Source organism: Scyliorhinus canicula, chromosome 5 (genome assembly GCF_902713615.1).
Source record: "Scyliorhinus canicula chromosome 5, sScyCan1.1, whole genome shotgun sequence".
Classification (NCBI taxonomy): Eukaryota; Metazoa; Chordata; class Chondrichthyes; order Carcharhiniformes; family Scyliorhinidae; genus Scyliorhinus; species Scyliorhinus canicula.
Genome location: NC_052150.1, coordinates 11,892,259 through 11,907,623, shown reverse-complemented (window position 1 = coordinate 11,907,623; position 15,365 = coordinate 11,892,259). Strand labels below are relative to the sequence as shown.

The window sequence follows — 15,365 nt, the reverse complement described above, 5'->3', positions numbered from 1 at the left end:
CCAAAGCCCTGCTTCAAGGATGCTGACACACGTGACATGAAGGCCCTAAACATTGGCTATCGCACCTGGAGTGGTCACTTGCTGAGGATAGAGGGAGCTGGCGTCACCTCCTGTGGATTGCCGGTTACCACCACGATGATCACTGGCTATAGCAGCTCAGCAACCAGCACCAAAATCAACAACCTGCAATGACACAGCAGCTTCATGGTGTTGCACTTGTGACAGAACCTGTCTCTCGAGGATTAACCTTCACATCTGTCAACAAAGATACTGCTAGCAAACCCCCCCCCCCCCACCCCCCCACCCCCCACCTAAATGGATTGTTCGCTATTGTGTTGGATATTGAATCTGTGGATTGATTTGAAATATTTTCCTCTATTAAAGGTCCTATATAGATACATATTGCAGTGAGTTAAAGCCCCCCATTTAAGATTTAAGCATATAATATAGGGTGACGTTTCTGGACAGTATGGAAGCGCTGAACTGAAGATGAAGTATTAAACATGGCTTTTTTTTCCCTCTGACATTAAATGTTTCCAATAGATCCTATTGACTGGGTAATGTAGCTGCCAATCAGGCACAGCTTGTAGCCAGGTCCCTGTAATGGCTGCTGCTGCACCGTATCCTTCAAGCTGATTTTCCTGTTTCCTTTCCCCCCCCCCCCCCAATTAAGGGGCAATTTTTAGCGTAGCCAATCCACCTACCCTGCGCATCATCGGGTTGTGGGGGTGAAAAATTTTGAATTTACACAACAATAACGCACCATAGTAAAATACCAAAAATAACAATAATATTAACCATCATAAACATTCGCCCCACCCCCATGCACAACACAGCATTTTAACAACAAAGCAAATTAACACAATATAAAGTTACAGAATAGAAACTACAATAAGGAACACCCCCCCCCCCCTTCCCGGGTTGCTGCTGCTATTGACCAAGATACCTATCTTTGCGCCAGGAAGTCCAGAAAAGGCTGCCATCGTTTATAGAACCCTTGTATTGATCCTCTCAGGGCAAATTTGACCCGTTCCTGTTTTATAAATCCCGCCATGTCACTGATCCAGGTCTCCACATTTGGGGGCCTTGCATCCTTCCACTGTAGCAGAATCCTTCGACGGGCTACTAGGGACGCAAAGGCCAGGACACCGGCCTCTTTCGCCTCCTGCACTCCCGGCTCTACCGCAACTCCACAAACCGCGAGTCCCCACCCTGGTTTGACCCTGGATCCGACCACCCTCGACACCGTCCCCGCCACCCCCTTCCAGAATTCTTCCAGTGCTGGGCATGCCCAGAACATATGGGCGTGGTTCGCTGGACTCCCCGAACATCTGGCGCACCTATCCTCACACCCAAAGAACCTACTCATCCCAGTCCTGGACATGTGGGCCCGGTGCAGCACCTTAAATTGGATGAGACTAAGCCTCGCACATGAGGAGGAAGAGTTGACTCTGTACAAGGCATCCGCCCAAGTCCCGTCCTCCATCTGCTCCCCGAGTTCCTCCTCCCATTTAGCCTTCAGCTCCTCCACTGACGACTCCTCCACCTCCTGCATTACCTTATAGATGTCAGACACCTTCCCCTCTCCGACCCACACCCCCGAAAGCACTCTGTCCATTGTCCCCTGCGAGGGCAGCAAAGGGAATCCCTCTACCTGTCGCCTAGCAAACTCCTTTACCTGCAAGTATCTGAACATGTTCCCTTGGGGAAGGCTAAATTTATCTTCCAGTTCCCCAAGGCCCGCAAACCTCCCGCCAATAAACAGGTCCCTCAATTTGCTGATGCCCGCCCTTTGCCACCCCCTAAATCCCCCATCCTTGTTCCCCGGGATGAACCGATGGTTGCCACCCAGTGGAGCCTCCATCGAGCCCCCTGTTTCCCCCCCCATGCCGCCTCCACTGTCCCCAGATTCTTAGGGTCGCCGCCACCACCGGGCTCGTGGTAAACCTCTTAGGGGAGAGCGGCAACGGCGCCGTTAGCATGGCACCCAGGCTCGTACCTCTACATGACGCCATCTCCATTCTTTTCCACGCCGCCCCTCCCTCACCCATTTACGCACCATTGACACATTGGCCGCCCAATAGTACCCCTGGAGGTTGGGCAGCGCCAGCCCGCCTCTATCCCTCCCTCGCTCCAGGAACACCCTCCTCACTCTCGGAGTCCCATGCGCCCACACAAAGCTCCGAATACTGCTAGTCACTCTCCTAAAGAAGGCCCTGGGGATAAAGATAGGCAGGCACTGAAAGAGGAACAAGAACCTCGGAAGCACCGTCATTTTGACGGACTGTACCCTCCCCGCCAACGATAATGGCAGCATGTCCCACTTCTTGAATTCCTCCTCCATCTGATCTACAAGTCTGGTGAAATTATGCTTGTGAAGAGTCCCCCAGTCCCTGGCCACCTGCACCCCCAGGTACCTAAAGCTCTCCCCTGCCCGCCTAAGCGGGAGCCTACCAATTCCTTCTTCCTGGTCTCCAGGGTGCACCACAAACACCTCACTCTTGCCTAAATTTAATTTATAACCTGAAAAGGTCCCAAACTCAGCTAGCAACTCCATCACCCCCGGCATCCCTCCCACTGGGTCCGCCACATACAGTAACAGGTCATCGGCATACAGCGACACCCTATGTTCCTCTCCACCTCGCACCAAGCCTCTCCACCTCTGAATCCCTCAACGCCATCGCCAGCGGCTCGATTGCCAGTGCAAACAACAAGGGGCACAGGGGGCAACCCTGCCTGGTCCCTCGGTAAAGCCGGAAGTACTCCGACCTCTTCCTATTCGTGGCCACGCACGCCATCGGGGCCTCATATAGCAGCCTTACCCATCTAAAGAACCCTTCACCAAATCCAAACCTCCCCAACACCTCCCATAAGTACCCCCACTCCACTCTATCGAAGGCCTTCTCTGCATCCAGCGCCACCACTATCTCTGCCTCCCCCTCAATCGCCGGCATCATGATGACATTCAACAATCTCCGCACATTCGTGTTCAGCTGCCTTCCCTTCACAAAACCTGTCTGGTCCTCGTGCACAACCCCTGGCACACAGTCCTCTATCCTGGTGGCCAGGATTTTTGCCAGCACCTTAGCATCCACGTTGAGGAGAGATATGGGCCTGTATGAACCACACTGCTGGGGGTCCTTGTCCCTCTTTAAAATTAACGAGATCAGCGCCCGTGACATCGTCGGGGGCAAAGTCCCCCCTTCCCACGCTTCGTTGAGTGTCCGCACCAGCAAGGGGCCCACTAGGTCCACAAACTTTTTATAAAATTCCACCGGGAACCCATCCGGCCCCGGTGCCTTCCCTGACTGCATCTACCCGATCCCCTTAACTAGCTGCATCCATCTCTTCTGATAGTCTTCTTTAATCCATCTGCCATTGGTGGCTCTGCCTTGCGTTACCAAGGTTCTGAGCTCTTGAATTTCCTCCCTACACCTCTCTGTCGCTCCTCCTCGCTTTTGTCCTTTCAAACGCGCCTTAAAACCTACCTATTTGACCAAGTTTTCGGTTATTTGACCTCATAAACAGTTTAATGGCTCGGTGTCACACTCTCTGTTTTATAATGTGCCTGTGGGATGTCTTGGGAGGTTTTTCCATGTTATAGGGGCTTAGCTCAGTGGGCTAGACAGCTCATTTGTGATGCAGGACAAGGCCAGCAGGGCGAGTTCAATTCCTGTACCAGCTGAGAACAGGCGCTGGAATGTGGCGACTAGTGGATTTTCACAGTCACTTCATTGCAGTGTTAATGTAAGCCTACTTGTGACAATAAACATTATTTATTTTTATTTATTATTAATATGAACGGACGTTGTTATTGACTTGGTTAGCTTGTCCTTTATCCATGCCCTCCCTCTCCCACTCGGGTAGTATCTATACCTACACAACTATCCTTGCCACCTCGCTCACTGCCTTCAAAAGTATCATCAGAGTGTATTTGAAACTTCTGGCTTCTCTCCATCTTGGGTCCTCTGCCAACTGTCCCAGACATCTATTTTGTGAGAGGTGTAGTCAGTAAGTAGCCTGCCTCCTGTGAGACAGGTGCTGCTCTCTAATAATGGACTATTCTTATATTTGCTGTTAATATGGTGGTAGATGTTTGTTCGACTTGTATGCTAGCTTATCCATCTTGAGTAGGTGAATCCAAAGCCCTCATTTTACAGTAGCACAACTCAGCATTTGTTCTAAAAACCTGATTTCTGTGTGTCCCAGCAAGCAACCTAAAATAGATTGTTTGATGCTGGTTGGTTACATTACCCCATCGTTGTCATGGGTTTGACTCCTAGCATCCAGAGCCGTGACCTGAGATCTCTCCACCTCCATCACAACTTCAGCTGCTGTTCCTTTTCCGACTTGCTGGCTAGATATTACTGCATGAGGCCAAGGCAGAAAATATTCAACCTGTGCTCATTGTTTGTCTCTTTAGATAGATGTGGATTTACAGACGACCAGGACACATGGTTTAGCGTTTTAACAGGACTGTCCGTGGAAAGCGCTAGCAGAATAGTGAAGAGAGCACGAGAGCACTGGGGCTTTCAAACTGTCCCAGACATCCAGGGATAAACAAAACTACAAAAAATAGTCATTGATTAATTTCAAATGTAATTTGCATTTTAGGAAAAAATGCACTCCTGTTTAAATTGGGATGTATATATGTACTAGCTATGGTGAAAATAAAACATTGGTGGCCTAGTACAGCTGGGCGGCAGGAAGGAAATTTGCCTCCCTTGCCTGGCCTATATGTAACTCCAGACCCGCAACTATGTTTAGGGCAAGTGGTTAGCACTGTGGCTTCACAGCGCCAGGGTCCCAGGTTCGATTCCCCGCTGGGTCACTGTGTGGAGTCTGCACGTTCTCCCCGTGTCTGCGTGGGTTTCCTCCGGGTGCTCCGGTTCCCTCCCACAGTCCAAAGACGTCAAGGTTAGATGGATTGGCCATGCTAAATTGCCCTTGGTGTCCAAAAAGGTTAGGAAGGGTTATTGGGTTACGGGGATAGGGTAGAAATGAGGGCTTAAGTGGGTTGGTGATAAGGAGGCCGAATGGCCTCCTTCTGCACTGTATGTATGTTCCATGTGGTTGACTCTCTGAAGTGGCCCAGCAAACCATTCGGTTGTTTAAAACCATTACTGAACAATGCATCATGGATGCCACACAAAACTGCAGCAGCTCAAGGAGGTGGCTCCCTGTCCTCTTCTCGAGTGCAACTAGAGATGAGCAGTAAATGCTGGACCCACCAGCGACACTTACTTTCCAAGAATGAATTAAAAAATTGAGGCTGAATTAGGAGCACATCTTATTCTTAATGTTTCTTCTGAATATTGAGAATTGCAGCAATTTCTATCCTGCTGTGACTACTTGAGCCAATCTCAAGGGCTACACACGAGCCCATTTCAATTAATAATTGAGAAAAGAATGAAGCGCTTAAGGGAATATAGATTCCATTTACAAATCCCTTTTCTATCTTCACCAATGATAGCTGTCCCAGTACAATGAAAAAAAGGATAAAGGAATATGATGTTCAAATGAATTGCAAAAGCCCAGACTTATTAGCGGTCGTGCTGTGTTTCAATTCACTGGGAGTCCAAGTTGCTGTTGCAACATACTCTTTTACACCCGTTGTAGACTGGAGCTATGGAGAGTGATGGTAGAGGCTCTACCATTCTGCCCATCACATGGCTGACCAGGAATCCCTCCTGCTCTTACCGCTTGCTATTGGCATGTGCTGAAATGATTTGCAGGTTGATACTCAACCTGTTTGGCCAGGTTATGATAACACCTAATAATAATCTTTATTGTCACAGGTAGGCTTATATTAATACTGCAATGAAGTTACTGTGAAAAGCCCCTAGTCGCCACACTCTGGCGCCTTTTCGGGTCCACATAGGGAGAATTCAGAATGTCCAAATTACCTAACAGCACATCTTTCGGGACTTGTGGGAGGAAACCAGAGCACCCGGAGGAAACCTACACAGCCACGGGGAGAACATGCAGACTCCACACAGACAGTGGCCCAAGCCAGGAATCAAACCTGGGACCCTGGCGCTGTGAAGCCACTGTGCTACTATGCTGTGGTGGGACCCGAACGCAGAACTGCTACCCACTGCACCATTAAGCCGTTGTGTTGTTGCGGCTGATGCGTTTTAACCTTCCTCTTCGCCAATAATGTGTTAAGCTGCAGTTTCGAGCATTTTTGTCCAGGTGTGAGTACTGTCTAGTAATCTATTCATTGGCTGTTTGAACTCCAGCATTTTTGACAAGTAATTTTAAAGTATCAATTTATTGGTGAGTTTGTAAAGTATAAAGCCAAGCAGCTTGGGATATATATGCCTGTCTGTCAATTCGAATTTTGGCATGTGTCTACAGAAATATAGTTCTGTTTCTATAATATGCATTTGTTTTTTTTCACTTGGTAATCAATGTTGAGTGACTTTTTCCAATTTCCATTCTTTAGGATGATCTGCGAATTGATGGCCGTGGGTGTGAAGATTACAGACATATTGAAATAGAAACAGATGTGGTGTCGAACACCAGTGGATCTGCCAGAGTGAAAATTGTAAGGACTGCTTGGTGCTGCCTTCATTCTGAATTGAAGTAATCTTTTGGAAGGTTTATCTCAATACTTTATTTGAACTTTGCAAAAATGTCAAGTTACAGTCCACTGTAACTCTGCCTTTTAAACAGAATTTACTCTAGAATGTTTATAGGGTGATTTAGTTATTTAAATACAGTCCCAACCACTTACATTGTTCATGATCAGTACAGGCGATCACTTATATTGGGGAAATGATGCTGACCATTTGCCATTGTCACAGGAGTCAATTGCAAAGGTCCTCCTGCCTGTAACATATTAAGTGCACTGGCTGTTTTGAGCATTACAGCGAGTTACTTACTATTTATTTACCAATTTAAAGGACTCTGCAAAGCTTTTTGATCCGCTGTTTGCACCTTATTAAAGTGAGAGCGGTGCACTGAACAACGTAACTGCTAACAATTAGTAGAGGCAGTAAGAAATCTTGTTTCTTTCAAATATGTACCCTTTCTACTGTGTATAGTGGACCAGTCGTGTGGACGTCCATGTACCAGGGCAGCAGACACATGGGAACACCACCACCTGGAAGTTCCTCTCCAAACCACTCAATATCTTGACTTGGAAATGTATTGCTGTTTCTTCACTGTCGCTGATTCAAAATTCTGGAACAGCACTGTGTGAGTGCACTAACACCATGTAGGCTGCATCGGTTCAACAAGGTAGTTCACCACCACCTTCTCAAGGGCAGAGAGATGGGCAGCAAATCATGGTCGACCCAGTGAGACCCAGATCCAAAGCATGAATTTTCAAACAAAAATGTGCCGTCAGAATATAGTACATAAGTCTGCTCGCTGAATGATTATTAATTAGCTTTAGGTTCACTGGTACAAAAGTACTAAAATAAACTTGTAAATATAATAATTTTAATAGAAATTTGTCACAGAAAATGATTTATATTTATACATCAAAACCTTTTACATTATGAGGGGGTAAAAATGAGTGATACATTTGCTTTTTGATGGGGTAAAAATATTCATCGGGATTCCACCATGTGATGTTTTCCCTCTTCCTCTGTCAGTGACTACGTCCTGGTTGCACGGCTCTTTCCCCCTGTACATTTCTGGGCCAATGGGTCTTTACTGCACTGAGGCACCCATTCTGTCGACTGGCTTATTCATCGTGAGTGATCCACTGGTGCAAAGCAGGAACGTACCTGTGTGGAGGGAAAGAGGAAGAAAAAGCTGATGTGTATGCAAATATGGTTCGCATTTACCATTTAGCCATAATTATCCCGTATGGGTGGAAATATTTGAGACAGTTGCCATCACCTAGAATCCCACAGTCTGCGGGCAGGACTGAAAGAGGGCACAGACCGAGAAGCAGGGGGTAGAAAATAAAGGGCCATACTAACCCTATGAGGCATTGTATGATTCCTTAGCTTTCATCTTCCTTTATGAAATGAAAATGAAAAAATGAAAATTAAATCGCTTATTGTCACGAGTAGGCTTCAATGAAGTTACTGTGAAAAGCCCCTAGTCCCCACATTCCGGCGCCTGTCCGGGGAGGCTGGTACGGGAGCGAAGTGAATGCGTATCAAGTCCCTTTTACACGGAACAGTTTTAAAGTTTTTCTTGTTGCAAATAGATGATATTGCGAATTAAAACTGTCTGCTTCCCAATAGATTTTATATTCACTTTGGGGTAGTGTATTTAAAGGCTGCTTGCCGACACATTCAGTGATGCAATTGTGTATGCACACAAACTCTAAAGACAACTTCAATGAATTCTGTGCCAACTGCAGAAGGTGATCCAGGCAGGATTGGCACCTTGACTTTTGGAATTAACAGCATTATCTATGCTCACCCTGAGCTAGTATTCTGAAAGTTATGCCTGAGTCCTAATGGATGGGCTCACTCAAGTTATATAGTCACTTGACTCTTAATAGTCATAACAAATCCCACAGTCCGCGCCCACCTGGCTTCAACCTGCCACGCCAACACTGGGCGGGGGCTCCACCACCATTTCCACACTGGCCAAGGACATTGTGCAGCAAATTGGCACAAGTGGAGCCTTGCCGGAGACCCAGTCTGCAGCTGTGCTGCCCCAATCAAACAACTCACATCATTGCCCCCTGTCAAAATTCAGCAGAGGACCCCATTTAGCCACGGCGGAAGCTATTGCCTGGCTTGATGATTACAGCACATGGTTAAAGAAAAAAAAACCTCTTGCTAGTGAAAAACGAGAATCTGACTGTTGGCTTGCTCAGAGGCTGTGGCAGGTGAAATCCGAGCCGGAGAAGCATTTCCAACAAAGCTGTGAATTAGCGATGAGCTGTAAGTGTGGATTTCACCAGTTTGCCCACTGTTTGGAATCACCATCTGTGGTCTGTTTCAATGCGCAAGTTTGCAGAGGTAGAGGATCAGCTGTCAAAGTGTAACAGCAACCCTCTTTGCCCAACCAGCGAACGTCATTGCAGTGAAGAGAAACTGGGCAATGATGGGTATGTGGAGTTAGGTCACAGATTAGCCATGATTTCATTGACTGGTGGGATAGGTTCATGAGGCTGAATGGCCAACTCCTGTTCCTGTGTGAGTTAAGTCCCTTTTCCAAGATGTCGAGCCAATGAAAATATCATAATTGGCATCTCATGCAAGTTGGACTTTGCTGAATATACACTTGGACTATTCATCAAATCTTTTATTCAGACAATTAATCTTTATTAGTGTCACGAGTTGGTTCACATTAACACTGCAATGAGGTTACTGTGAAAAGTCCCTGGTCGCCACACTCCGGCGCCTGTTCGGGTACGCAGGGGGAATTCAGAATGTCCAAATCACCTAACGACATGTCTTTCGGGACTTGTGGGACGGAACTGGGGGACCCGGAGGAAACCCATGCAGACACGGGGAGAACGTGCAGACTCCGCGCAGACAGTGACCCAAGCCGGGAATCGAACCTGGGACTCTGCCGCTGTGAAGCAACAGTGCTAACCACTGTGCTACTGTGTGTAGGAATTAAGCCAAAGAGGAAGAGGCGATGGCCGAATTTTCAAGGTGAAGACGTCCCCATTTTCGCACCTCCAAGGGAGCAAATCTTTCACCGAAAGTACACCACAAGCCCCAGACCATAGGGCACATCACATCAACCTGCCAAGTATGACCCATGGCAGCGGGCACCTTGCTTTCTCCACTTCTCAACGGTCCATTAAATGGATCATCCCATTATAAACCTTTCCCGTCATACCAAAATAGTGGTATTGTGGCACATCTAGCCTTTTAAGTGATACCCTATATAACAGCCAATGGTGCAAATTCCCTCCAACACTGAAATCAGCACGCCGGACCATCTTCTCAGGAACCATGTCAAAGCAGCTGGAAGAGTGCCTGGGTACAAATTCTGTCGTGACACAGACCAATCTGTTACTTGGAGCTGCTGTTGGTCCTCCATGAGCAAACCGCATATTCACGCTCCATAACAACTGTTGTCTTTCGTTGGGCGCTAGTGAAAATTATGATCAAAGTAGCCAATTGTTCCTTGACCAACCGCATTGAAAGCAGCCGATTCAAACCGTTCCATCATTCAGTCACGATAGCGAAGAGAGAACTAGCCCTGTTCTGCTTTGAATAAACGTTCCGCTTCCGATTGCATTCCAGGGCACTTCACTTAATTTGCAAGAATTCTGCCTTGCACATCCTTGGTCTTGCTGTGTATTAAATACAGGTTTGTTTCACAAAAATGAATATTGTAAAATCAGCAATGTAAACGTAATTGTTACTTCTCATGAGCAAGAATGAAGTAAAGACCGAGACACGTGGGCTGCCGCAGGAAAAAGCACCACCAGCTCCCAAGGTCTGTGCAATTTTAAAAAAAAAAGAGATTGGACTCGTACCAAGGCATTAATCTATTTTCAGAAATATGCAGTTATAAAAATCTGCTTTGAATATTTGAATTAAAGTGTATACAGTGTCTGCTACTGTTTATACACAGTGCAGATTTAGTTTGTGTTACGGTGAAGCAAACAGCCTTACATGAGAATTATTTGAGTTTTTGCTTCACCATATTGATAAAACTGGAGCTCTGCTAGTGAGCAAGTTTGGAAATTAAAGACCTGTCAATATTATGTAAATAGTTACCGGTGTGTTTATTCGGTATCATACAGATGCTTGTGAAAATCAGTTCTTAAAAAAAATTAAATTCCAAGAAGTTCCCTGAGGGGCTGGTTTAGCTCACTCAGCTAAATCGCAGGCTTTTAAAGCAGACCAAGCAGACCAGCAGCATGGTTCGATTCCCGTACCAGCCTCCCCGGACAGGCGCCGGAATGTGGCGACTAGGGGCTTTTCACAGTAACTTCATTGAAGCCTACCTGTGACAATAAGCGATTTTCATTTTCATTTCATTTCATTTGTGCCAAATGTACATTTAGTCTGTGACCAGCATTCAGCCCACATTCTGCGTCTACACGATCAGCATTGCTCTAAGCTTGGACGCAATTTATCACTTTTGAGTGCAGTTTTCTGGGCCAGAGTGAGAAACAGAATGAGGCCTTTCAGCCCATCGTGCCAGTGTCAGACACACCATGCTGAACTCGCCCCAAGAATTCACTTAAGGTTTGCGTTTGTTACTTGTCTGCATTTCAAAGCTTGATTCATTGGACAAAAAAAACATTTTCATACACGGCAATAGGAACGATCCACGTGTAAACGTGAACGTTATTGGTAAATGGTTAGCTGGGGAAACCTGGAAAGGCCGGCAGATTGTTAAATGAAACCAATTTAATGCCTTTTGCATGGTCCCTGTATGAATTTAAGTCAAATAAAGAGTGCGATAAGGCAGGAGCTGGCTATGGGGTGAGGCAGAAAGCATGAAGTAGGTCCCACCCCCATCGAGTGTGTTTTGGCGTATTCGAAAATGAATGCGTGCTTTCAGATTAAAGTGAGTGTAAAGTGCCCAAGTGTCTTGCTGTCAGGGATTCTTGAAACAAACCTGTGGCGTTCTGAATCCGAGGCACAAGAGTTCATTCATGGATTGAGATGAGCTGGAGGCACGCGATATTATGGTGGTGGAAATAACCCACTTGTTTTGACAGCTTGAAGTTAATTGGGGGTAAAAGAGGACACCGTGTTTACACATGTCCTGGTCAGCTTGTACAAGTAGTCGGAGAAGGCTGATGAATTCCAGGGCCAGGGTGGAGTTTATTTTTAGAAGAAGCTGACTAGTCGGCTTTCGGAATTGCCATTGTTAACTTTGAACAGGTCTAGACTCATCTATGTCTGATGGTAGCTAAACAGTGAGGTCCTTAACTGAGCGTGACCATCAGAGGAGTCATTGCAAGAGATGCCAAAGGAGCATTACAGGAGATACTTCTACTTCACTTAGGGTATTAGGTCTGATGCTCCTTCAGTCTACTGATGATGTTGATGATGCCAGCACTCAAATTGAACAACAAAATTGACTGGTTTGGATCAGATTAAGCAATAAGCGTGTTAAACACACTGGCTAATTATTAAAAAGGGCTAATGGTGAACATTAATATACCATGAGAGTTGATTTATTGGGGTAGTACTGTGGGCGGCACGGTAGCACAGTGGGTAGCACTGTTTCTTCACAGCTCCAGGGTCCCAAGTTCGATTCCTGGCTTGGGTCACTGTCTGTGTGGAGTCTGCATGCTCTCCCCGTGTCTGCGTTGATTTCCTCCGGGTGCTCCGGTTTTCTCCCACAAGTCCTGAAAGAAGTGCTTGTTAGGTGAATTGAACATTCTGAATTCTCCCTATGTGTACCCTAGGGGATTTTCACAGTAACTTCATCGCAGTGTTAATGTAAGCCTACTTGTGACAATAAAGATTATTATTATTGTAACTAACCTGTTTGTGTGTATGTGTGTGTATTTTCACAGGGTCACACTGATATTCTCGTGGGAGTTAAAGCTGAAATGGGAACACCCAAACTGGAGAGACCCAGTGAAGGATTTTTGGAATTCTTTGTGGACTGGTAAGATAGACATCGAATAACAAATTGAAAGGGATAAAGCAGGGTTGGTGCTCGTGCTCAAGACCATAATAATAATCCACTTAATTTGTATTCAAAGTCATCCGGGGTCGGGGCAGAGCAGGTGGAGGGAAACTATTCCCGTTCATGAAAGGATTTAGAAAGAGCGGACATCAATTTAAAGTAATTGGTAAGAGAAGCAAAAGCGACTTGAGGGGAAATCTTTTCACGTAGTGAGTGGTTAAAGTCTGGAAAGCACTCTCTGTGTGTGTGGTGGAGATGGGTTTGATCAAAGCATTCAAAAGGGGAATTAGTTGATGTTTGAAAAGGAAGACTGTACAGGGTTACACGGAGAAGGCGAGAGAATGGCACTAAGTGAATTACTCTTGGAGGATTGGTGCAGATGGGCTGAATGGCCTCCACCGCATTGTAACCATTCTGTGATTCAGTAAAAAGCTGTCTGAAAAGATGTGAGAATCAGGCGAGGGAGAAAAAAACCCTCGTCCACGTGCAATCATTTCTATCCAAAAATGCTCTTGACTGGCCTCCCATCTTCTGTCAACTGGAAACCTAAGGGCAACCCTGCTGCCAATGTCCTAACTCGTACCAAATTCCGTTCCTCGATCATCTCTCTGCTCACTAGGGGGTGGCAAAGGGCCATGATGAGGGGGCCTACCTCATCCCCTCCAGCTCCACAATTCTCCGAGTTAACCTCACTGCCCCAAATCTGGCCTCCTGGGCATCCTGGATTCTCATTGCATCACCATTAGCAGCTGGGCCTTCAGTTGCCAAGGTCCTTAGCTCTGGAATTTCCTCTCAAAACCTCTCCACCTCTCTCTCTCTCCTTTTAAGATGCTGCTCCACCTCTTTAACCAAGCTTTTGGTCTTCGGCCCTAGCATGTTCTTATGTGAATCAGCCTCACGTGTTCCCATGAAGTATCTTTTTATTATGTCAAAGGCACTGTATAAGTGCAAGTTGTTGGATAATGGCTTAAAGGAATTTGGAAGAATTAAATGGTGCTTGCAGTACGCAGTGCATTGAGCCCACACACATGCAAATTGTAATTCCGTGAAAAAACCACTGGAGGGTATTCGTGGAGCACCTCCCAATCTGTGTTTGTTTCACTGCCAAGTGAAACTAAAATGAGAAGTGGGATCAGCTGACATTCTCTCACTTCATTTCTTAAATTAAGAACTTGACTTTCAAAACATATTGCAATATTTTTGTATCCTGTGCACATAACGTTGATAGGTTATTGTAAATGTGTTTTTGCTTGTTAGTTCTGCCAATGCAACCCCCGAGTTTGAAGGTCGTGGAGGTGAAGACCTCGGCACCGAAATCGCCAACACCCTGTATCGAGTGTTTGATAATAGCAGTAGTTTGCAGTTGAAGACACTGTGTATTACTCCCAGGGAACACTGCTGGATCCTCTATGTCGATGTACTGGTAGGTTTTTTTCATAAAGAAAAAATATATGCTCATACAATACAGGAAAATCAAATAGGAATGGTTTGGTGATGTCCAGCAAAGACACTTAAAGACTGCAGAAAAAATGAACACTGCATAATTGAATCGAACATTTTTGATATTAGCCTTGTCTCTTTTAAAGATTAGATATGGTCTGTTTTAAGACCTAGGAGCAAAATTAGGCTACTCGGACCATCGGGTCTGCTCCGCCATTCAATCATGGGCGGCACATACCACAGTGGTTAGCACCATTGCTTCACAGCTCCAGGGTCACAGCTTCAATTCTCAGCTTGGTGACTGTGTGGAGTTTTCACATTCTCCCGTGTGTGCGTGAGCTTCCTCCCACAGTCCAAAGATGCGCAAGTTAGGTGGATTGGCCATGCTAAATTGTCCTTATTGTCCAAAAAGGTTAGGTGGGGTTACTGGGTTCCAGGGATAGGGTGGAGGAGTGGGTTTAAGTAGAGTGTTCTTTCCAAGAGTCAGTGCAGACTTGATGGCCAGAATGGCGGCCTCCTGCACTGTAAATGATATCTGTGGCTGATATTTTTCTTATCCCCATTCTCCTGCTTCTCCCCATATCCCCTGATCCCCTTTAACTAAATGGCGCCTCTAACACTGAGTGCAATGGCATCGGGATTAGACTCTTCCAGAACTAGCCTGTGTCCTGCTTCATGTAATAAGATTGCTGCAATCTCCGGAAGTGGACACTACAGCGGCCAAGTGATAGCACAACTCCTAAATGTGCACACACTTGAATCAAGCTTGCTTTCAAATTCATCCATGACCCTGGCCCTCGCTCACCTCCTCCAGTTCCACAACCCTCTCAAGTTAATCTGACCTCTTGATCAAGCTACCAAAGATATGCAGGTGAGGTGGATTGGCCATGATCAGTATGTTGGGTTACGGGGTTGGGGCAGGGGAGTGGGCCCTAAGTAGGGTGCTCTTTCAGGCGATCAGTGCAGACTCGATGTGCCGAATGGCTTCCTTCTGCACTGTAAGGATTCTTAGAATAGTCCTGCCTCAAAACAGCCAGAAACGCGAATGCAGCACGTTGCCCGACTTAGTAAAACACAGCAGATTCAGCAAGAAAGCTGAAGGAGAATGAGAGTGATTCGCTCACAGCCCTGACTCCCTGGGTAACCCTGTGTTCCCATGGTAACTGATTCTATTCAAAGATATTCCCTGTAATCCAAGCTAATGTTTTCCGCAGAAAAAATATTACTTTGTTTCAAAGAACCAGGGGCACCCAGCCAGAGATTTGATACTGCATGTATATATACACAACCCAGCCAGTATATACCAATGTTATAACCATCAAGCTGTCACACCCAGCCACTAGAATTAATTATGTGAAGTAATGACATGAAAGGATAAGACACAGCTAGCA

The 15,365-nt window shown here is 46.1% G+C and overlaps 1 protein-coding gene across 1 annotated transcript in view; it reads left to right on the top strand.

The window, feature by feature from the left end:
- exosc7 (exosome component 7) overlaps nucleotides 1-15,365 on the top strand; it is a 53,189-nt gene that overhangs the window by 5,842 nt on the left and 31,982 nt on the right. The window contains exons 2-4 of the mRNA XM_038796589.1: nucleotides 6,449-6,550; nucleotides 12,419-12,513; nucleotides 13,792-13,957. Of these exons, the coding sequence (XP_038652517.1) occupies nucleotides 6,449-6,550; nucleotides 12,419-12,513; nucleotides 13,792-13,957 (363 nt within the window). The remainder of the gene's footprint in view (nucleotides 1-6,448; nucleotides 6,551-12,418; nucleotides 12,514-13,791; nucleotides 13,958-15,365) is intronic.